At 46.4% G+C, this 23,076-nt stretch overlaps 3 protein-coding genes; 1 reads left to right on the top strand and 2 right to left on the bottom strand.

Moving 5' to 3' along the window:
- Nucleotides 1-1,057: 1,057 nt before the first annotated feature.
- On the top strand, nt 1,058-2,006 carry GSTUM_00009962001 (uncharacterized protein; the record flags this gene model as incomplete). XM_002840997.2 has 1 exon in its annotated part: nt 1,058-2,006. The coding sequence occupies one exon, from the start codon at nt 1,058-1,060 to the stop codon at nt 1,421-1,423; it is 366 nt and encodes a 121-aa protein (XP_002841043.1). The 3' UTR covers nt 1,424-2,006.
- Nucleotides 2,007-9,271: 7,265 nt separating this feature from the next.
- GSTUM_00009960001 (uncharacterized protein) lies at nt 9,272-11,024 on the bottom strand. XM_002840996.2 has 3 exons: nt 10,844-11,024; nt 10,589-10,736; nt 9,272-10,445 (listed from the first exon to the last, which is right to left on the bottom strand). The coding sequence occupies exons 1-3, from the start codon at nt 10,920-10,922 to the stop codon at nt 9,536-9,538; spliced, it is 1,137 nt and encodes a 378-aa protein (XP_002841042.1). The 5' UTR covers nt 10,923-11,024; the 3' UTR covers nt 9,272-9,535.
- Nucleotides 11,025-16,964: 5,940 nt separating this feature from the next.
- On the bottom strand, nt 16,965-17,272 carry GSTUM_00009958001 (uncharacterized protein; the record flags this gene model as incomplete). XM_002840995.2 has 2 exons in its annotated part: nt 17,063-17,272; nt 16,965-16,996 (listed from the first exon to the last, which is right to left on the bottom strand). Exons 1-2 carry the CDS (start codon nt 17,136-17,138, stop codon nt 16,965-16,967), a joined length of 108 nt encoding a protein of 35 aa, XP_002841041.1. The 5' UTR covers nt 17,139-17,272.
- Nucleotides 17,273-23,076: the final 5,804 nt, after the last annotated feature.

Genomic DNA, 23,076 nt, shown 5'->3' with positions numbered 1-23,076 from the left:
GGGGCTGGGGAACTTGACCGCTCGGTATGCTTCAATGCTCAACCAGACAATACCTGTACGATATCTGGAGCGTCATTATCAACCATCAATAATGCGCATCGTTATATGTAGCGGCGACCGACGAGAGACGAAGCCCGTCTCGCCTCTTGTCCAGGGTTACGAGTATGATAATTTATGATACCGCTTGAGCACCACACGAGCACCATATGCCTTTTCCTTGCCCCAGTTTCTCTCAACCTATCCTTCAAAGAGCATGGGTTCCGCCGCTAGTACTCGTAGCGCGCTACCAAGGGGCCCACAGCGAAAATGCGGTACGAGTATGATACAGTGCTCGTAGCGATACTTGATAAATTGATATGATAATAGACAAAAAACCCTCTCGCCGCCATGGCCTGCTCGAGAGCGGCCAGTAAAAAGTCACCATACAGCCAGCCCCATCGCATCACTCCCTCTCCCCATCTCATCACCCATCACCCATCCATCACCTATCATATCCTATCCCATCCCCATCCCCATCCCATCCCATCCCATCAATCAATCAAGTCAAGCGGCAAGATCTCTCCCCCCGTAACCATTTCAATCGTCGTTAATAATTTGGGGCGTTCAGCAAGCAGGAGAAAAGGTAAGAAAAAAGAAAAAGAAGAAAGAAAAAGAAGAAAAACATGCGCCCTGGGTTCTGGTGATGGTGGGAGCTGCCGCGTCTGGATAATCCAGGGAAACCATTCCATCCAACCCGAAATCAAAATCCCCAGCCCAGCAGAGAAACTCACTTTTCTCTTCAGCAGCTTTGCCCCCTCCCAGAACCATGAATTCGTTGAATTCCGTCATTCGCGGTAGCTAACGGGCAAGAAGCACAGCCTCAGCCTCAGTACCTTCCGTACCCATAGGACACACGAGTGCACAATGATGAAATTCGTCCATAGGAGGGAACTTCCAGATGAGAAATTAATAAATTAATAATCAGCTCACTCACTCGTAGCCGCATTTTTTTTTTTTTGCACATCGATCTGTGAATTGCCACCCGCCAACTCGCACGAATCATTTGACATGCGTCAAGATGGAGAAGGGAGAAGAAGAGGTTGAAGCTGAGGAAGCAGGCATCAGCGATCAATCAGTTAATGAATCAGTCACCACTACAACGTCTCTCTTCCCAAACCCAGAAACTCAGTTTCTCAATCGATCGATTCGTTCGCCGCCAATGGGAAGGAAGGAAGGAAAATATCCACCCATTCATCGCACTGATCCAAAAAAGGGGAAAATTAGGAAAGCAGACCCTGAGCACGAACTCTTTTTTTTTTTATTACTTTCTTTTTGGGAGATGACAAGGGAGAAGGGAACAAGGTCTGACCCTGAATGTATTTGGGGGTTTCGCAACTCTCGCTCGCTCGGTCGCTCGGTCGTCACAGCCATGTCTTGGTCTTGAACTTCTTCCCGAACTGGGGGGGGAGGAAATACCCAACCGAACGCTCCGGCCGTGGGGTTTGTGGGATAAATGGATGGGAATGATCTCTTTTCCCTCTTTGCAATTCGGAAAAGCATGACTTGATCCGAAATGGTGTTTGTCTGTCTAACAAAAGGCAGAATAAGATTATTCGAAAAGTGTAGGAATGGATAGATAGGAGAGGGGAAGCACAAGTACCGGTGTTCGAGATACTCGCGCTGTCAAGAAGAAATCAGCCAAAGCGGTCAGGAAAAGCACGATCCAGTCCAGTACATGCAGCAAAAAGTAAAAAATAAAAAAAAGGAAATAACCGAAGGGAAACAAAAGCAAATCCCAAACCGAGCAGGCAACAAAAGCAGGAACGCAGGCAAGCAGGAACACTCACTCGCCCCAGGGCCACAGACGAATTGCCGTGCCTGTTCCCATCTAGTTCCTGTCTCGGCGAAGGCAAGGGTCGGGGCGCTAAGACACTCATCCCATCCCACTCCACCGTCCAAAACGCAGGAACGGAGGAAGACTTGATCAAGATAGGAACAGACGAATATTCCACAAGCAACCCCCCCGGCTATTATCGCATCAGCCGTTCCACCCCCCCCCCAAACTTGTACCGATTTGCCCTTTCCTACCCCAGAATGAGAGAGATAAACGATTCCCAGGTTATCATGTGGACCCCCCCCATCCACATGGCTGCCATAAGCTATCATAACTGATGGTAATGTGGGTAACATCGTCGACGGCCTCAGGGCCGAAAAAAAAAAAGGTTGGTGGGCCACTTGTACGAGTACTCGTACTGGTACCGCATGATACTGATATCGCGTTACTGTGCTCACTTAACCCACAGCACGATACCAAGGCCTGATTCCGCAGGATTGTACTGTAGATAAGTTTTCCGTTTCTTCCATGATAGGTTTGGTCCCTCTGTGGATTATCATATCCGAGACCTGGCCTTGGGAGAGAGGGAGGGTCGGCAGGGCGTTTTCGAGGCAGGCTAGTCCGCGTATGTAAAAAGACCCTGCGTCGCGCTCAAACTCAATTCTACCTTTTCCCCTCCTTGCGGTTTGGGTTTTTTTTTTTTTTGTCTTTCTTTACTTCGGCGCTCTCTTCTTCTTCTTCTTCTTCAGGTACCGGTACTCGAGTATACAGCCTACCGGTATCAAGATATCGCATCCTTTTCTTCCACGTATGCACAATGTATGGTTACAGTCAGTACCTTCCTTCCATCCACTTACCGGTACTCAAGAATTCCCCGGTTATCAATGGGCGGACAGACATAGCAGACATACAGATAAATTCACTTGACTTCACTTCAGGCAAAAGATGACGAGAGCCGAAAGCAAGCAATCAAGCAAGCAAGCTTTCCAGCATCCCCATAACACTTATTTCTGATTCAAAAAAAAAAAAAAAAAAAAAAAAAAAAAAGCAACAACCACAGTGCTACCCACCCGCTTCTGTCAAGAAATATGATATCGCCCGCTTTTTCTTTTTCTTTTTTTCTTATTATTTTTTTCTTCACAAAAAATAATAATAATTACTTCCCACACCCATACACCCACACACAACGGACAGAAAGAAAGAAACAACCATTCCTCACACCCAGAGTTATAAATAGCAACGTTGGGTTGGGCAAAAAGATGATCATGCCGTGGATGCGCTGCGATGCATGCGTTACCATACAGTTCTGGTACGCCCGCAATTTTGCTTTCTTGACTTATGGTAACGAACCACCCCTTCCCCCATGCTGATTATTAGATTAGAGTACGAGTACGGTAGTACCGGCATTCCTAACGGGTACCGTACCGCTTATGATGAAAAAGAAAATTTTTTTAAAAAAAATCCTTTTTAGGTGGGCGATGGGCTTTTTTTGGCTGATTTCGGCTTCCGTTCCTGACGATCTTTCGTAAGCGCGTTAGCGTAACTTTGCCATTTCGTATTGTTAAGGTATGGATAGTGCACCGGTTATGATACATATCTGGCTTCATTCCGAGCGATGGACTATCTTGCTTACGTACGGTACTCGTACCGTACTGACTTGTGTGTGAAAAGTAGAAGGAAGATTCAAGAAGAGGAAAGGAAATCGCCACTCTTCTTTAATGACAGTAACCCGCAAATACCTTCTGCCTGCTTTACCTAACAGTAGACAGATGTACTTGTATCATACCCTACACTACGAGCACTTCCTTATACTACATTATATGACAATATATAAATAAGCATGTAAAACCCTCCAACGAACGAACCAACCAAACCAAAACCCAACAAACCGACGACCCTATCAGATGAGGGCTATAAAAAGGTGGATATAAACGGTTGCTCGCAGGTTTTACCATTCTCCGATAGACCCGGCGAGTCAAAAGTCGAGCCAATCAATCACCTTCTTGGACAGTTAATTTACCAAAATGTCGGGAAAAGAAAATCCGGGCATGCTCGCGATATGATATGATAAACCGTATGATATGATGCCCTCTCTGCCTAGCCTAGCCTAGCCTTAGCCTTCTTCTGACTTGACTTGACTTGACTCGACTGACTGACTGATTGATTGATTGATTGATTGACAGGCGAAGTTAACTGTTTTACCAGAATGGTGCGAAGCCAGGTCACGGCATTTACCGGTAAGGAACAATGATGGATAGGCTGAGACGTTAATCCATCCAATCCATTCACGATATTATCTCGAAAGGAAAAGGAAGGAAAGAAAAAAAAAAAAATTTCATCTTACAGTTTCGACGACCACGGGGTTTCATTTGTCCGTCCATCCATCATCCTCTCCCACCGCCTATTTTCATTCATTCATTCATTCACATTCAATTCGGTGGATTACGGTAACAATACTCGAGTATCATCCAGTACTGCACAACTCAGCCCCTCGGGCTTGAGAAAAGGAAACCCGTTTTATGCAAGCTTTTCCTTTTTCCTTCTTCTTCTTCTTCCCACTTCCCCCTCGGCATGTGTTATTTGCCTTTGCATACGCGTACAGTATGATACCGGTAGTAACTTAACTTTGTACTCGTAGATCTCCCCAATTTCGAAACCCTTTGTTTTTTTTGCACTCGGGAAAAGGGTTCTTTTTTTCCTTTTCCTTTTCTTCTTGAGCTGGGGGCTGATGAAAAACTTGTAACCCATAAACCGGTATTTTGGAATTCGTTTCGTTTCGTTTCGTTCCTTCCCATATGTCGTCGTCATTCACAGGGGGAAAAAGAAAGGGGTGGAGGAGGAGGAGGGAAGGACGAGAATAGAACTCACGGCGTACGAGTAACAAGATGGGTGTGTGTATGTGTGTATGTGTGTGGTTATGGCCGTTTAATTCATCATTCCCAATGATTATTGGTGGGGTGATACATAATTATGATGATGGCACGAGAAAGGTTGTTGTATTTACAATAAATGCGTAGGGTAAGGTCGCGTAAGCTGTCAAGGCAAGGCTGTTTGATGTGGTGGTTATACGGCGGATTGGAGTTACATAAGTTGACACAGCAGATTATCGTATTGATCGATTGATCGATTGATTTGTACCCGCTCGAGAGAAACTATTCCACGGTATCCAACAAGCGCTTGTGCTGCTCTGCTCCTCTGCTCTCTCTTTCTCTCTCTCTCTCTCTCTCTCTCCTCCTATGAATATCCATAGAAATGCTGGGGGTGTCGTCATTTCTTACCTTGGAAGGAAGGAGGAGGAACTTGCCAATCACCTTCCTTCCTTCGAGTCCATCTTACAATATATCATAATCGGGCGGCTTTTTTTTCCCCTTACTTTCATGCTCGTCTCCAGGTTTTTTTTTTCATAGGTGAGTTAACCCCCACCAGCCCAGCTCGGTCCAGCGCATATGTCATGGGAGAAGGAGGAAGGAGGATATGTGAAAAATGGATGGATGACGGGGGAAAGAGGACTACGACGGCAGGTGGATTACAGCGCTGTACGGGCACACAGCGCTTCCTTCATTCCTTCCTTCCTTACTTCCTTCGGGGCATCAGTCAGTACAGTACAGCACGTACCGTACTCGTACTGTACGAGTATAATGATACAAGTAGGGATCATACCTGCCGTACCATCATACTCGAGTGCATACATACATACATACATACATACATACCCGTGTCCACACCCATGATACCTACCCACCCACCGTACCATGAGTATACTCTCGTACGGTAAACCAGTACCATACATGTACAGTACCGTACTGCACAATCACACCCAACAACGCAGGAGAAGCATCACCCCTCCCCCCCGGTATCAGTCTCGGTCTCAGTATCGGTATCAGCATCAGCATCGTGGGACCCTATGCTATGATATGATATTATAAGCGGGAATTGGCGTTACAATACACAGAGGGGCCCATGATACACGCCCACCTCCATTTCCACAAGTCTAGCCGTGCCGAAGGGCAGAAGGGGGAGAGAGAGAGAGAGAGAGAGAGAGAAAGAGGCATGATCGCGAGCTACGGGTGCACAAGTGGAAACCGTTTCTCATGCAGTGAGCGGGCAAGGCAGCAAGCAGGCAGGCAGGGCACGAAGACGAGACAAAAAAAAAAAAAAACGGGCGACAGAAAGTGAACGGTAAAATGTAACAATACGGCACCGCGCAGGTGTGAAAAAAAGGTTGAGAGGAAAAGAAAAGAAAAGAAGGGAAGGAGAAGGAAACAAAAAATAAAATAAAAAATAAAAAAGTTCCCGTATGGAAACGGCATCTAGCATATCGTGACACAACACCTCGCAACGGCCCTATCATTCATAGCCCACAGTTGCCTGGGACAAGTAATTTACAGTACTAGTACAGACTCGAGTCCGGTATTATAATATGTATCATAATATTATCAGTCATCAACATTCTTCCTCCAAACCAAAAAAAAAAGAATGGAGGAAACTACACCATCAGGGCTAACCCTTCTAGCTTCTTCCCTCTCCCGGTCACTTCGATGCCAAGCCGTCAACCTCAGGTACGAGACTCGAAACTTCTCTTCTCTTTCCTTCTTTCTCTCTTTCTTCCCTTTCCTTCTTCGTGCGGCGATTCACCCATCCGTGTTGCCTATCCGCTTCTTTTCACAATTGCGAAGAGTCAAAATTATTGGGCGTCAGGTGGATCACAGAAAGAATTTAATTGCAGATGAACGGAAATTCCAGAAAATAAACCTCTCGTTCCTCTTTTCTCGGTGGGGAACGGGGGGTGGGTTTTGTTCATACATGTACCGGTACGAGTACTCGAGTATGGGGGAAGGTATGATATCGTGGATAGATAAAGTGGGCGAATAGGGAGGGGGAGGGGGAGGGGTTTTCCATATCATGATAGATAGATGAAGAATACAGTACCGCACCCTACAGTAAAAACGCTCAATTGCTGGGCGGAAGAAGAAGAAAAAAGAAAAAAGTTCCGAGCGAAATGAAATGAGATGGATGAGGTAAATTACTTCCGATCAGGTGCCAAAATCCCAACCGGTCTCCTACCCTACTACTCCCTTCCCTTCACTTCCCATTCACTCCCTCCAAATCGATATCAACCCAATCCAATCCCAGTGTTTACCATACAGTACTCGAGTACCTATGCACCCGCTTCCGGAAAAGAAAAGAAAAGAAAAGAATCCCCCTCACCCTTCCGAACATCTGGATAGCTGACGCGCTACGGTACCCTCTTCCTCGTTCCGCTCGCTCTCTCGCTCGCTTGCTTGGCCGCCCGCCTACCTACCATACCTACCCAGCAGGTATCAGACCGGCACAGCAACTGGTATCGTAGGACATGTACCGTTTAGGTGGGATAACAAGTGTTCGTTAGTTCCTTTTAGGCAGGCTACACACTATTATCAAGTATTTGAAACCTTTTCGAAACCTGTTCCTGCGTTTTTGTGTGTGTGGGGGAAGGGGGTTTCTCTTTTTTTTTTCTCTTTGCTTTTGCGGCGGCGGCGGCGGCGTTGCTTGCTCGCTTGTTCCTCTTCCTCCCTCCCTTCCTTCCCCCACATTCACCATACTCGTCGTACCTTACAGGCACACGTGCTGCGGTTGATTGATTGTCGATTGGCAGAGCGCGCGCTGGAGGAGGAGGAAGGGAATTGGGAAGGAAGGAAGGAAGGGAAAGAAGGGAAGCTCATCCAGGAACGAGAAAAACAAATCAAGGGGAAAAAAGGAAACAGCCCGATCAGAGATTCCCTTCTCCGCTTCCCACGCACATCATATGAAGATTTGAATTCTAATCCGACGGTGAAAGAACCTTCCCAACGAATCAATTACGTACGAGCACAGTACCGGTATCTTCATCTCTTTCCTTCTTCCTTCCTTTCCTTCCATCCTTCTCTACAAACCATGTGTAAGGGGAAAAAACATCCCGGTAAGTCCCATCTCTCATCACCCTTCCCTGGGCTGGTAAGAAATATAAAAAAAAGTACGTAAGGTACCACACGGGTACAGCAAGCATGGTACAAGTACAGTACAGGTAAAAAGAAAATCAAATAAAACACAAAAACACCCCCAGCCAAGCCCCCTCCAGCCAAAACCGAACCTCGGTGAGTTCATCCATACTCCACGAGTACGAGTACTGTATGATACAGGACCGAAGAAACTCCCCCCCCCCACGGAACTTTCCCGCCTATCATACTCTAAGCGTGACGCACGGACCCGACGGCGAAACCTCGCTTCAGCTGATGGGTCCTACCGAACCTGACGGTGAGGGGGGGAGAAGAAGAAAAAAATGCTACCCGGGTGATGTCCAGCAAGGGGGAGGGGAATACGGTACGACGCTGGGAAGCACTCGTACAATGTTCTGAAAACTTCCGTCGTGCATGATTATGGGGGGGGGGGAAGGTTTCGATATCATGTTGCTATTTCGATGTACATTACCGGTATAGGAGAGGAAGGGACAATTCGTAACGTGACTATTTACTTACCTCTTGTGTTCGGGTAACGCCCGGATTATGATATTAGGAGCATCGGGGGAACCCATTGATGCGCCCATAACTATGCGCTACACTCTCATGGCAGCCCAGTATCATACCTATCCCATCCACCCAACCACGTATCATACATTCTCGACATCGCGGTATGATATGAGCACCTCCAATCCAGTACCAATTACCAGTCTAGAAGGGGAGAAGAGGTTATGCACCAGTCAACCGGAACAGAAACACCCGACCCCATTCCCGTCAAGTCACAAGTAATAACTTCCCACGCCTAATACCCATTGAAAAGGTCAGTGACCACCCTACGCGAAAATATATACCGTACCGTACAATACAACACTATACAACAAAAACAAAACAAGCAAAAGCAATCGAGAAAGGAAACCTCCCTGCCCCCTCTCCCACGATTCCCACATCTTATTATTATAATACCGGTATTCCCAACAATGAGACGTGAGAGGAGAAAAACACACCACCCTTACCTATTATGCGCCTGATTTTATACAGTACGAGTACAGTGCAGTACCGTTCTGTCCACTGTATTGCATATGTATGCAAGGCCGAGTGGCTGGATTGAAGCGCGGTTTGATATCATTTCGTCTCATCATACTCGTACAATAGGGAAAGAAAGAAGAAAAAAAATAACCCAAGGGGCAAGGTTTGTACGGGTACTCGAGTACTGTACCGGTATCGTACCGTGGGGGGTAATTGAGACGGTTTACTACAAGTGGTCTAAAGTGAAAAATGGAGGAAAAGAAAAAAGATGCACTACCGGTAGTTGTAGTAGTAGATTTCATTTTTTTTTTTTTCTTTCCCTTTGTCATTTTTTGCTTTTTTCGAATCAAACCTTCCTTTTTTCCTTCCCTTCTTTCCAGAGAAGTGTTCGAGTAAGAGTGGGAGAGAAGAAAGAGAAGAAGAGGAAGGAAAGGATATCACATCGAACGACATGAAATTTATTTCAAGTCTCTCGTTTTTTTGTTTTTTTCCCTTTTACTGCAGCAACTTCTTCCTTCCAAACTCTCCCCTTACACTGCCGCCGTACTCGAGTATACTGTACTTTGCTCTCCCCCCATCCTCTCTTTTTTCTCTGCACGGACCAATCATTTATTTTGAGGACGAGAAATGGAACTCGAAAAAAAAATTGAAGAGAAAATTAACACCACAAACTCCCTTGGAATCGTGTGTGGAACAAAGAAATGCCCTCCAGAAAGAAAATTCATTCCCCAGACAAATCCCCAATCTTCTCCAACTTGCCCATTTCCTTCTTCTCGCCCTTTTCCCCAATGACCCTTAGCCTATCAATCCTAACCTTCTCGGCGTCCTCATTCTCAACATCAACGAAAAAGATGTTGAGCGTGCTCACGCTCTGAAACTTGACATACTTGAGGGGCACAGAAACCGTCCCAGTCTTGGGGTCCCAGTCGGAAGGATTTAGCGTAATTTCCTGCGTAGCCGGGCTCTCACCGTCCTCAAAGGACAACGTGTGTGGTGGATTGACCCAGATTTTGATTGTCTTGGGGCGAGATGGTGTGTCCGAATCCTTATCGTAATCTGGGTGTTCCGGGGCCGGCGCAAGGGATGTCACCTGAAGCGTGTGGATCTTGACGGTAGACTGAAAGGGGATGAAGAGCATGAGCTGTTCATCAGTGTCAGATTCGACCCAATCTCTGCTCGCCGCTACCTCAGTGCCTGAATCCTTCTCCTTCCCTTTACTGCTAGCGGTAGCCTTGCTGGGTGCCTTCATGTCAAACAGTGTCTTGGCTGGTCCGAACTCGGAGTTTGCGTTGAGAAGATCCAACTGCTTGAGGTTCACCTGGTCCGTTACATCGCTGTACGGCTTCGGCAATTCAGCGCCAAGCCAGCCCGCATCGCTATCGTCCGACGTGTTGACGGCTGGGGTAGAAGTGGTGCCAGCAGCAGTGGAGGCAGTGGCAGCGGAGGTGGAGCTAGTAGCGGTAGGTTTTGTTTCGGATGCGGTAAGCCCTTCGGCAGCCGAAGAGGATCCAGAATCAGAGGCTTGAACCCCCTCCACCAATTTGGTAAGAGTAGTCCTGAGAACCATGGGCCTGGCGCCCTGGACACGCTCCACCAGGGCTCCATTGTTGAACACAAGGAAGGATGGCATCCTGCAGAGTAAAATGAGTTCGAGTTAGCCCCCATCATTTCCATCCCAAAAAAGCAAAGCCCCCCCCGCGCCTGGCAATACTGGACCCGGGGAGAAGGAAAAGAAACAAAAAAGCGAACACGGCTCGTTCGGTGTGCTACCTACACTGTAACATCAAGGTCCTTGGATATCTGTTGGTTGTCATCGACATCACACTTTGCGAAGACTATTTTTCCGGGAGACGCAAACTTCTCGGCTAGCTTCATGAAGACCGGGTTGACGATTTTACATGGGGCACACCAGATGGCATGAACTGCAAGGGAAAATTGCCAGTCAGCGAAATTACTGAAACTTCAAACCGGCAACATGATACTAGGCGGATGCAGCCAGGATAACGGATGAGGGGAGGGGTCAACACACAATCGATAATGAGGAGAGTGGAGGTCTTCTTGAGCTCTTCGAACTGTTCTGGAGACGTTATGATGCTGACGTTTGCCATGGGTGCAATATGTGTCGTTTGGAGGTGAAACAGCTAACTGGGAGAAGGGGGGAACAGACGTCGATGTTGAGAGATGCGAAGAGATGGATAGACGTCGTTGCGGGGCCAATCCAAGGTGGGGTGGGGGGGTTGTGGGTGTACCTTACTAATTCACATTTTTCTTCTTTCAGTTACCATCTGATTAGTCAGTGTCATGGAATCTCATTCGAAAAGCAGTTTAAAGAAGGCCATTTACGTTTCACCATGACAGGAGAGCTCCCGTTGCTACATTATCTCCTCGCCACCACCTTTCCCAAGTATATGGAGCTCTGATCCGGATGAAGCCTTTCTTCAAGATCGGAATAAACGTTAGAGATCCCTTTACTTGCGGGTTTAAGCTCTCACCCTGCGATCCCGTCCACCCCCGCCCGCTCCCAACGAAAAGAGTAAAAACCTCCGAAATCTACCGAAAAGCCGAAAACGTCCAAGCAAGAGTGGGGGGAAGCGGTGAGGGACGTCTGTAGCCGGAATACTTGGCCAACCTCAAACCACAATGGCTCCCCGACAATCAATCTGATGATAATTATGGCTCTATTAGGCAATATAGTAGGTGATTTCCTACTCGCTGATAGAGAGAAAATGAAATTATGATACCTCAAGTTTACCCCATCTTGGCACCTTTTCGGTGGGTCAACTCTTCGACCCTATCAGCCGTCCAAGAAAGTGCCCGGACACCATCGCACCAAGTGAGGCAGCAAGGGTGCCGTGGTGTCCGGTCACTTTTGAAACTGGCCAGCACGCATTCGTGATCAACACCCACTGGGGCTTTGTAGCCTGACCTCTGGTTCTGGGAAGGATATCGTATCAGTTTGAAATCATATCGTGTCACTCGAACCCCCTAATCCCTCTCTGGGATACCGAGCAGTGGACTGAGACCAACGACACCACAGAACGGCGCCAATTGGTTCGCGATAGAAGTCTACTCAGCGCAGTCGCCGGGCATCACTGGGATCAACTATCATGCACAATAAATTTTTACAGGAATAATAGCGCTCAGACTTATATCCCACTTACCGGCAATCCTTCCTCAATCCTACACACTTCCTTCCTTCCTTCCTAAAATCCACAAACACGTGCTCTCCCCCTCGTGCTTCTCCGTTTTTGACCGCCTGGTCCCCATCGCCATGTCAGTCCCGGCCGATACGTCACCGATTTACATAACCTCCAAGTATCGTCGGACAAATAGCCTTCGCCAAGAGTTATTAGAAGACATAACTCAGATAGCGTTGAGGACTTATCTCACCGTAGTGGAACGTAACGAAGGAAAAAGGAAAGAAAAAAAAGAGGGAAAAAGAAACAACCCAACCACCTCTTTACTTTACTCGTACTACAAGTAGAAGTAACTAAAGTTAACTAAACCAACACCGGAAGTCCCTACACCACGGTGCTTTTGAAGGGGGGGGAAAAAAAAGGAAAGGGAAAGGGGAAAGAAGGATCGGATAAGGGGAGGAGGATTTCTGCGTCAGCCGAAAACACCCACTTTTAGAAAAACTCCCGCCGATGGGGGGCTGGTTTTGTTTTTACTGTATCCCGTTGACGACTGGGGCTGTGCCCTGACCCGTCACCTAGATTGGAAGATGATGAGAGGGCTAGGGTTTTTTCTTCGAGGGTTAGGGTTATTTGATTAGGATTGATAGTTAATTTGGATTTGAGTAGTACTTGTACCGGTATGGTCTATTAATTTTAAAATCTTCAATGGAATACCAAGCCCAATCTACCTCCGCCACCTCCCGTCACCCTGGCCGCCCGTGACTGGGGGCCAGTGGCCAGGACCGGGGTCGGGTTCATGACCGATGCTCGACACGCGACGGGTCCGGCGAAAACTATGTATGATTGTCGGAATCATCCATCCATCGCTAGTAATAACCACCGCCGACACGTGAAGCAATCGAGGGAACGAAGATCTTCAGGCAGGGTAGACTACTCGAGTACCGTAGAGGGAAGAAGCATTTGAACACGGCTTGCTATCCGCAGGCGGCGGTGTGCATCGACAAGTTATTCGAAAAAGGGCCCCCCCGGCCGAGACAAGCGATAGCCTACGGCTTCTCACAACCACCCACCGGTGACAACCTCCGAGCGGAGAAAGGGAGCTACAGTGACTAGCTAGCTAGCGACTTGTCGGAAACGATTCTCCAATCACCGACCGCCATTTCACCGCCAATCTCCACGCCGATCCATCTGTTTTTCGGGAAGAAAAAAAAGAGAACATGTCTGGATGATCCGCGAGTGATCTTGCGTGATCGCAACGGCGCCTAACGCTAGTCCTTCCTTCGTTTCACCATGCTAGCTAGCGCATTTTGGATCGCGCACATTGCTGTTGGTACACGAGTATCATACGAGAGATGGAAGATTAGACAATGGTTAGTTCTCTGAGGGGAGTACACGATTTTATTAGGGGATTTTTTGGGCTGTTTCGCCGACTCATCCTTTGCGCTCGCGCGGGTTAATATTAAGCGGGGCTGTTCCGGTGCTTTTGGAAACGTGCGAGGGGATTTCAGTCACTCACTAAAAACTCCAATGACGAGTGGGCTTGACTGGACTAGCTGGTTTACCCCAGATGCGCCGTGTTGCTAGCTAGCTAGCTAGTACTACTATCGTACGAGTACGAGTACCGTACTCTAAGCTGGATGGTCAGTTTGTGGGTATCATACTGCGCCCTAGTGGCTAGGCTACTGGAATGGCTATTAGTGGCGCTTATGGGTGAAATTGATGGAGGTCTGAGTTGCGGGGCACGTGGTTTTGGTCGTAATTAGTTAATTGAACGAGTTTTAGCATCACATCGTTGGCCAAGTGAGTTATACGGGACGGATGGTTGAGTTACTGTCGCTGTTGGGGCTTTATAATAGAAGGGTGAGTTAGTGGGTTTTATATGATAGTAACTTGATGTCGTGATAGTTGCATAGTAGATAGATAGCTGCTACTAGTTAATTACAGTAGGGTACAATTAGCTATCTACGATGAAATTCTAGGATAAACCCGGGTATGCAATACAATACAATACAAGGGGCGATCAGAAAATTAGGCCCCGTTTGGCATGGAGCTATAAGAAATGGTTCCATTTCAAAATAGTTCGAGACGTGAAATTGTCTTCCATTTCTCTCCCCATTGGTTCCCACCAAGTCTGTTTGTATGGAAATGGCTCCATTTGCACAAAATAGGGACTTACCCTAAGAAAAAAAGAAGAATAATAATACTGGTTTGAAAGAAATAAGTGATTATATACTAGAGCACCTATTGTAATCGGTATGCATCACTGATCAATTACGGTACTAATTTGGCGATCCATATTGTTTGATGGCTTGTGGTAATCATAGGAAAGTTGTTACTATGAAGTATTAAAATAATAATATTATTATAAACTTATCCTATTGTATAATTTCTTGAAACAGTGTATTATACTGATATGAAAAAATTTCATGGCTAGTTGTGTGTGTTCGGAAATTTTGAAATGGAAGGAAATGGTCACTTTGTATGATAAATATTATGAGGGAAATGAAATGGCTCCATTTTTGCCGAACGGGGCATTATAGAGATGTGAGAACGTCAAGGCTTCCAACTCAATTCGAGAAATCTCCACGCTAGATTCTTTCAATTAACCATTGAGTACATAGAATACGGTATCATACGTCTCCTCCTCCACACACGTTCGACCCTCGGTACCGATAAAAGAATGATAGCAAACTTACCGCAACGGACTAACATCGGTCGGAAACTCTCAGCGCTCTGATAGCGGCCACGGTGACAAAATTTCTAGCGGGTGGTGAATTCGTGATGGGCATTCTGTCTACCTGTGATACTCTGAATCCGGCCTATGATAGAAGAACGGGGGTGAGGAGGCTATTATGTTTCGGTCTTTTTTATTAAGGGGAAGAGCAACTTCGTTATTTATGCATTCTTGCACGATTTTGCCCAGGTCACGTTTATTATGTAGTAAACCGTGCTCGGTCTCTCGAGGAATTGAACGAATCCGACTCGTTAACCTTAACTTAAACGGTGGATACGTCACGGAAACGGTATCATACTTGTACAGTATCATACTTGCGAAAAAAAAAAAAAAAAAGAAACGGATGGTATGGGATCATCGGACGAGTACGATGTCATAAGAAAATCTTAGAGTGATAATGTGTGATCAAAGTGCGTTTTTCGTGCTTTTTCGCCTTTGGGAGTGGTCGCTCCAACTACGGGTTCTCTCAAACACGGCGGGTTGGAGGGATAGTGAAGGTATGATAGCTGGAAATCATAGTGGTGGGGGGGAAATGACCGACGGGTCAGTTATTTGGGTATGATATATATTTGGATGGTAGTCTTGAGTAGGATCGGTATGACACGACGCAGGACAAACAATGGAGACTTCCCCATGCCTTTTGGCACTCTAAGTTATTATGCGTGGGAGACGCCGAGCCGATTTCAAAGTTCGAGCATGGTATTATATCCGTCATGAAAAAAGCTTTTGTTGTTCCGATGTCTGAGTACATGAATCTAACGTATGCCAGGGTATATACAGTTGTATGGTGGTCTATAGTGAAAATCTAAACATCTAAACAACGGGAAGGGAAGCAAACAGACAAACGGAAATAAAAGCGCAAGAATGGCAATTAAAAACACAGCAATACGGTAACCCAAAAGAAAGCTCCCTAATGGTCTAACCCACAGTCTAACCTATCCATCATCATTATCATCATCTCGCGGGATATTCTACTCGGGTAATCTATGCAAATCCAAAGGAAAAAAGAGAAAAGGAAAAAAAGTCTAAACATCAACACTAGCTGCTCTCGCAGCGTTTCCCAAGATTGCGCAAATGTTTTCGTTCTCACTCACGAGATCAAGAGGCATATGGCCGGATTTAGTTTTAAGTGTGACTTTAGCTCCTCTCTCCACGAGAAAATTGACAACGTTGACGTGTTGACCGGCCCAATGAAGTGGGGTCCAAAGGTCACCGTCCTGAGCATTGATGTCGGCGCCGTTATCAAGGAGTAGTTTAACCATGGAGACATCCGGCTTCTCACAGGCAAAGTGCAAGGGTGTGGCGCCATGATAGTCATCGAGTCTAATGTCGGCGGCTTTATCGAGGAGGAGTTTGACCATCTGCTCGTCTTCAGCTGAGACGGCAAAGCTGAGAGCTGTTCGCCCTTCCGAATCCGTAGCATTGATGTCTGCGCCGTGAGAAAGGAGGAGGCGAACGATATCGTACCTTTTGTTCTGTGCCGCGATGTGTAGAGGTAGGATGTTTCCTCCGAACTTGGCTCCGATATTGGGGTTTGCCTTGTTACGGAGGAGGAGCTCGACCATTTCCACTTTGCCAGTGGTGACAGCGCAGTGGAGAGCAGTTTCCCCATCTCCGTTATGAGAAGAGACATTGATGCCACGGTCCACCAATAGCTGGGCTACCAAGAGTTGGCCCACTTGGGCTGCGACGTGTAGGCCAGTTCCGAGGTAATCGTTGATTTCCATGCTGAGACCGTTATCAAGGAGGAATTCGACAATCTCGGGTTCGCCACCCTTAATAGCGTCACTGAGAACACTCTCGTCGTCAGTCGTAGGAACGAAGGTGATATCTGCACCTCTAGACACCAAGAATTTCGTCATGGCCAATTTTCTGTTCCACGCAGCCCAGTTGATTGCGCGGAAATCTCCATTGTTGTCGTTATTGTTGAGGACAAGGTTGGCCCCTTTCTTCACTACAAAATCCACAATATCTTTCGAGCACATTTTCTCCTCATCACCGATCTTTTCGCCATCCAACTTGGCCAGCCCGATGGTAGCTCCTTTCTCAAGAATGTATTGCACCATATCCGCATCTCGGTTCGCTGCAGCGTAGTATATAGCTCTGGTGGAATACTTGGGGGCTGCGGCGAGCTTGCAGAGGAGCGGAGACAGCGTAAAAGCGAGGCGAGTGTTCGTCCTGAGAAGAGAGCTGAGGTCACGGGCATCCTCTAGGTTCTCCGCTACAAGGAGCAATAGCTCATCAGGGAAGTAAAGCAAACCCATTTTCTTGTGGTTGCGTTAATCCCTGGCACTGAAACTATCCGTCGGACCTGCAAGAAACCTTAGGGTTAGCCAAGGGAAGAGCACCAGAGGACTGGAGAAGAGAATGTAAGTACCGGCTTGGATCTGGATGGCGAACTTGACTGGCTGGGAGAAGACGGTCTTTGATTGTCTGTTGACCACGAATTCCATAGAGATGAGTGCGCGTTTGATTATAATGGGCGAACCTTGTGTAAAGGCGCGCAGAGGATGTTTGAGAGAGGTAAAGCACTTTTTTCTTTTTGTGCGGAGGTGGATTTGTTGCCAGGAGGTAGATGTAGGGCGGGGAGGAAAAAGACAGAGGAAAAAGACAGAGGAAAAGGACAGAGAGGAAAAGGACAGAGAGGCAAAGGATAGAAAGGCAAAAATTTTTGGGGGGAGAAAGAAAAGGGACTAGCGCGGCTGGAAGGTTTCCAGAATTGGAACCAAGCCTTCTTCTGACTCCGTGGCACGCCCTATCACTCGCCGGAAAAATTTCATGCTCAGGGTTTCCATCACGGTAGGGGAAACTTTGTAACCGGAGCGCATCCGATCAGAAAAATGCCCAACTTCAAACCGCTAAGGCTCCTCGACAGCAACATTTATTTTTGTTTTCTCTTGACTTCTCCGTATACAATAAGCTGGGGATTTGAAAAACAGAAAGGCATTTTTAAAATGCTAACTTTTGGATGAGCTAAAGGGGTTTAAGGCCAGGCAAGTGAAACACAATGCCTCTACCGACTGCCAAGATGCCAGTCCGTATCGCCAAGAAAGCCAAATTAACTGATACTTAACCGCCTCGGAGTGTTGATAAACATGTATTCTTAAGCGAAATGAATGTCGTGAGTGATCCGGTTTTAGGCTTTCCCCCGGCCGTACGACGCCGGGATTTCGAAGGCTGCTGTCGTGCAACGTTGCCATAAGCTTTGATGTGTCGTTGTCGGCTTCAGAGCCCCATTCCTGGCCTGGTATGTACGGTACTGTACCACAACCTATGCGGGAGGAGAGAGGATTTGCCATGCCTTCTCGGGGATCCAAGTAAGACTTACTCTTGCGATTCGCCGCCGAAATGTATTTTAATCGAGATCCCACCAATATGAGGGTTAGCTGCTGAATGATAACGGCAGGATTAACTGTGCTCGAGTATTTATTGGCATTCCGTTGCGATTTGTCTGGGATTCACGGGCATTAATGGCACTTCAACGTGGAAGCCTTCAGGCCCAGCCTTCGGGATATATTCAATGCAGAGAAGTCTTCCTAGGAAGTCCTAGGTTTTTATTCTTATTTTTTTATCACCGAATAATTATTATATAAAGTACCGGCACAGTACGAGCGCAGCTGTCAATGAATTGATTAGCCTTCTAGGTTCACCCCGGCTCTGGATATCATAGGTTTAGTCATTCTGCTGTGGTACCTGGTGTCATGCTGCCAATAGCATGCCAGGGAGCTTGCTAGGATTACTACTCCCTCTGGTTCATAATCTTATGCGACACCGGTCAAGAACCAGTTTCGATCCAACAAAACAGCGAAAGATATCAGGTCCATCGCAAATGCCATGAGTGAGAGACTTGGACGGATACCAAGCTTTCAATGAGCGGTATGAGTACATATCTGAGAAATGTGCTCTAAGATCTGACATTGCCACGTCTCCACTACCGCGGGTAATACCTTAAATTTGGGAGATCACTGGATGGGCCAGATGCACTAATTTGGATTAGCTTCTGTGATATTCGCTACCCTAACTACGGACCCAACTTAGTATCATGTCGGAACTGATAGATCCTCGTTGTGGGAGGTGCCTTGCTTAGATTTCTGCGTTGGTTCTCTCGGAGGCTAGCTACCGTAAGGGCTGGGATATGATAGATAGAGCATGTGGTTGGTAGTCTGAAATTTCCTCCTAGGGAATAGGGGCGAGAGGGGCGCTGGAACGCTTGCCTTTTTCCGGGACAAGTAGTACAGCATCATATCTGTAATACTCGGTATCGTGCTACTGAAATCACCTGGTCAAAAAGTGCGGAAAATTGGCTTGCAGTTCGTGGCAAGGCGGACCCTCTGAGATCACATTAAGGCTACTCAAGGGGACACCATAAGCTGCTGGTCTCATTGCGTGATTGGAGTGAGTGCGATTAGAACTGGCACGCCTTATCATACAGAATTTGATAGTCAAGTTCCGTGTCCCATCCACTTATTCCAATGTGAGCACTTATTTAACACCCAGTACCCCTGTAATCCCTCCACAACCGATACATACGAGTACGCAAAGACAATCCTAGGCCATCAAGGTGTTAGGGGAGGGAAAAACGAGGGGGGGAAGCTATGATACTCAGCAAGTTTATATCTACTTCGCGAATTTCTGCCCGCAATTCAGTACCCCCGGGCCACTAAAACTAATTACATAGAGCATCTTGCACTAAGACGGATACGGTGGAAAGTGCCTAAAGGTGGGACCTCCGGTGAAACGGAAATTCCGTTGCTGCCGATCGGGATTCAGCCAAGAGTTGCCAAGGCATGATTAGTAATGTGCAATGATATTTACTACGATATAACAATAACTAAAGAATCACAACTTGCCGATTCTAGATGCACAGTACTTTTCAGTGCTTTGAATGGCCCAAGTGGATGTCTAATAATATTGGAGACTTTACAGTTCACTGGGCCAAAAATGAAAACATGTGGAATGAAGTGGGAAGAGAAGTTTATACCTTCTGAATTGTAAAAAGATATTTATATATGCAGAAACTATCTAATAAGTGGCTTAAGCTAAAGGAACACGACAATGACTTTTATATACAACATTGGTAAATTGATTAGTCCCATACTGGAGTCCATTATAGTAAGCATCCAGTATTCGAATACACTTCCACCAATACTTGAGAAGCAAAAGTGGAGGTACTTCCTCTAAGGCCTTGGGAACAGTTTTAACCAACGAGGGCCAATTGTATTGACAATACTTGCAAGTAAACCACTTGGCCCTTCCCCATCTGTATTCTATCCAATTGAGCTCACAATGAAACTTGGAAAAGAATAAGCAAAGATGACCACGTTTGTCAATCTCTTCCTTCAAGCATGACTTTTGCTCTAAAAAGTCAGGCTGTACAGAGAGCAGCTGTAACCGGTACGGGTACTCGGTTACTTGGTTTGTTTTAAGTATCGCTTTGATACTTGGTTTGTTTTAAGTATCATTTGATACTTGGTTTTGTTTTATGTTTTGTTTTAAGTATCGCTTTGATACTTGGTTTGTTTTAAGTATCGTTTGATACTTGGTTTTGTTTTATGTTTTGTTTTAAGTATCGCTTTGATACTTGGTTTGTTTTAAGTATCGTTTGATACTTGGTTTTGTTTTATGTTTTGTTTTAAGTATCGCTTTGATACTTGGTTTGTTTTAAGTATCGTTTGATACTTAGTTTTGTTTTATGTTTAGTTTTAAGTATCGCTTTGATACTTAAAGAGTTTTACCAAAGTGTATCGATTGATACCTTTGATTAGTTTCGTTCATGCTAGACATGAACAGATTTGTATATTTAAAGACCGCCTGTTTCTATGATAGAAAAGGCAGACTTCGACAGACAGTATTTCAATATACTTGGTTGAACGGTTACTTCTTTGTTCCTCAGTACGCCCTCGAAGCCTCCTTTAGTTATCAGCTCTCGCCTCCTCTCTGGAAGAGCAGGCCACCTGCCAACTATCGTACCTTTTACCGTAAACGTGATTAGCACCTTGCGAACACGTTACATTTTTTTAACCTCAGCAAGTGGTTAAGAACCTGTCCCCGGATTTAGGCCTGATCAACCTATCGATATCCACCTCAGAACGCTAGCGGAGAGAAGCGGCAGAATTTCAGTATATTCGGCTTCATCTCAAACCCAAGATAGAGTCTTTGACGACCAGGAGTGGGAAGCAAATCCCACGGCAAGACCTTACAAGGAAGAAACAACCCCGGCGCTCTGCTAAAGAGCCCGGCGATCCAGAAAACACGGAAGATACACAACCTCCAGGAGAATTCCCTTCTACTCCAGCAAAGAAGCCTTCCTTTGAACCTCCAATCGACCCCGAATCTAGTAGCGATTCAGATATGGCTAGCACAGGAGGAGCGCCTTCTGGAGGAGGGAAATCTCGGGCAAGGCCTGAAGAAGAAGAGGTACCCGCAGCATTTGAACCCCCTAAGTTTAAACTTCACCTCCCAGCGAAGTTCACAGGCGAAGGGAAAGACCTCAAACCTGAAGCTTTTGAACGATGGGCCACAGAACTCTCACACTTCCTACTCTTACAAGGAAAAGATGTGGAAGATCCTACAACCGGACTTATCATTGGATCATTCTATAAAGGAAAGGCAACCGACGCATACCACCAATGCTATAACGACTTCGGCGGGAATGTAAGATTAAGAGGATCTACAGTTCTCGATTACTTGAAAGGACGATTCCAATCCTCTATAACCAACGACCTCCTATACAACAAATTCAACCAGCTCCAGCAAGTTAACGGAACACATGTCAAGCGAATCACCGATGTGGCTACGGACCTAATAATGTATAAGGACTGAATGGAGAGAGGAAGTATCTCCAAATACATCCTGAAGCGACGATTCTACGACACTATGAGTCACCCGTTACCAGGCTCCGGCGAGAGGTAGAACCACTCGAGGAAGACGGCGATGATATTGCAGTAATAATTGCTAGAGCAGAACGAAAGGACGCCATTCTCCATGAGACCAAGGCCTACAAAACACAGACATCCTCTAATAGGAACAGCCAGCCACGACACAAAGCCTCCAGCAACTCTGAAGACAATACCCCACGAGTTTTCAAGAAGAAAACAAAATCCTCCAAAGAATCGAGACGGCAAAAGGGAGAATGCTTGGAATGTGGAAAAACAGGGCACATGGCAAAGAACTGTCCTATGAAGAAAGGAAAAGGAAAAGCTATAAAAAAAGAGGCGTCGGCCAACAATATTGAAAGCGATTACGTTTCATCCAGTGAATATGAAGAGATCCACATTGGATACATCGATGTGGAATGCAACAGTATTCGACCTCCGGCTACATTCAAAACACACACCGCTCTAGAAGGCACTATCCTGATCAATGGCAAAAAGGCTCGAGTCCTATTTGACACTGGTGCAATTGGAAGAGATATGATCAGTAATGCCTTTGTCTCTGTCCATGGACTCCCTACCCGAGACCTTAACCAACCCATACCAGTCAATATGGCAGTAAAAGGATCACGATCCACAAGCCATAAAACCTGTAGTGCGACCATTCGACTTGGTTCTGCAGTCCTACCCCCCCAGGAAATGCTGGTTGGAAATTTAGCCAAATACGATGCCCTAATAGGCATGCCATTCCTGAATCGTCACAAAGCTATAATCAGGTGTGGGGAATCAACTATCAATTTCCCTGATCAGAAGGTCAGAGTCTCATGCAAGCCAACAAGTGGAGAATACCGAGCCGCAGTCTGTGAAACAACTGCCCTACGACTATTGGGTGAGTATTCTGATGTTTTCCCTGATCAAATACCCGAAGAACTGCCACCTATGAGAGAGGTGAATCACTACATCCGCCTTCGAGACCCCTCCAATCTCAAGAACCAACCCACCTACTCTATTCCTGACGCATACAAAAGCCCACTTTGTGATTGGATCAACCAACAACAAAGAAGAGGAGTCATCTACCGGGCAGAGGCCCCTGGTGCCGCTCCTATGTTTGTTCAACCCAAAGCAGATGGCAAAAGAATCCGCCCCTTGGTTGATCTCAAACTACGGAATGAAAACACGGTTATGGACAGCTCCGCTATCCCAAACCAAACCCAGATCCTAAATGCAGTTGGACGGGCTAGATTCCAAAGTAAGATTGACCTAAGCGATGCCTACTTCCAAACAAGGTTAGACCCAGAAAGCGAACGCTACAACAGTTTCAAAACACCCTTCGGAAGTTTCATTAGCCGAGTTATGTTACAAGGTGATATGAATGCGCCCGCCACCTTTATGCGAATTATGGAGAACCTCCTAAGCGAATACCTCCACCATTTTGTTTGGGTCTACATTGATGATATTCTCATCTTCTCAAACACCGAAATAGAACATGCTTACCACATAGGATTGGTTTGTACCAAAC

Source organism: Tuber melanosporum (genome assembly GCF_000151645.1).
Source record: "Tuber melanosporum whole genome shotgun sequence assembly, scaffold_63, strain Mel28".
In the NCBI taxonomy this organism is placed as follows: Eukaryota; Fungi; Ascomycota; class Pezizomycetes; order Pezizales; family Tuberaceae; genus Tuber; species Tuber melanosporum.
This window is presented reverse-complemented; position numbering and strand designations above follow the sequence as displayed.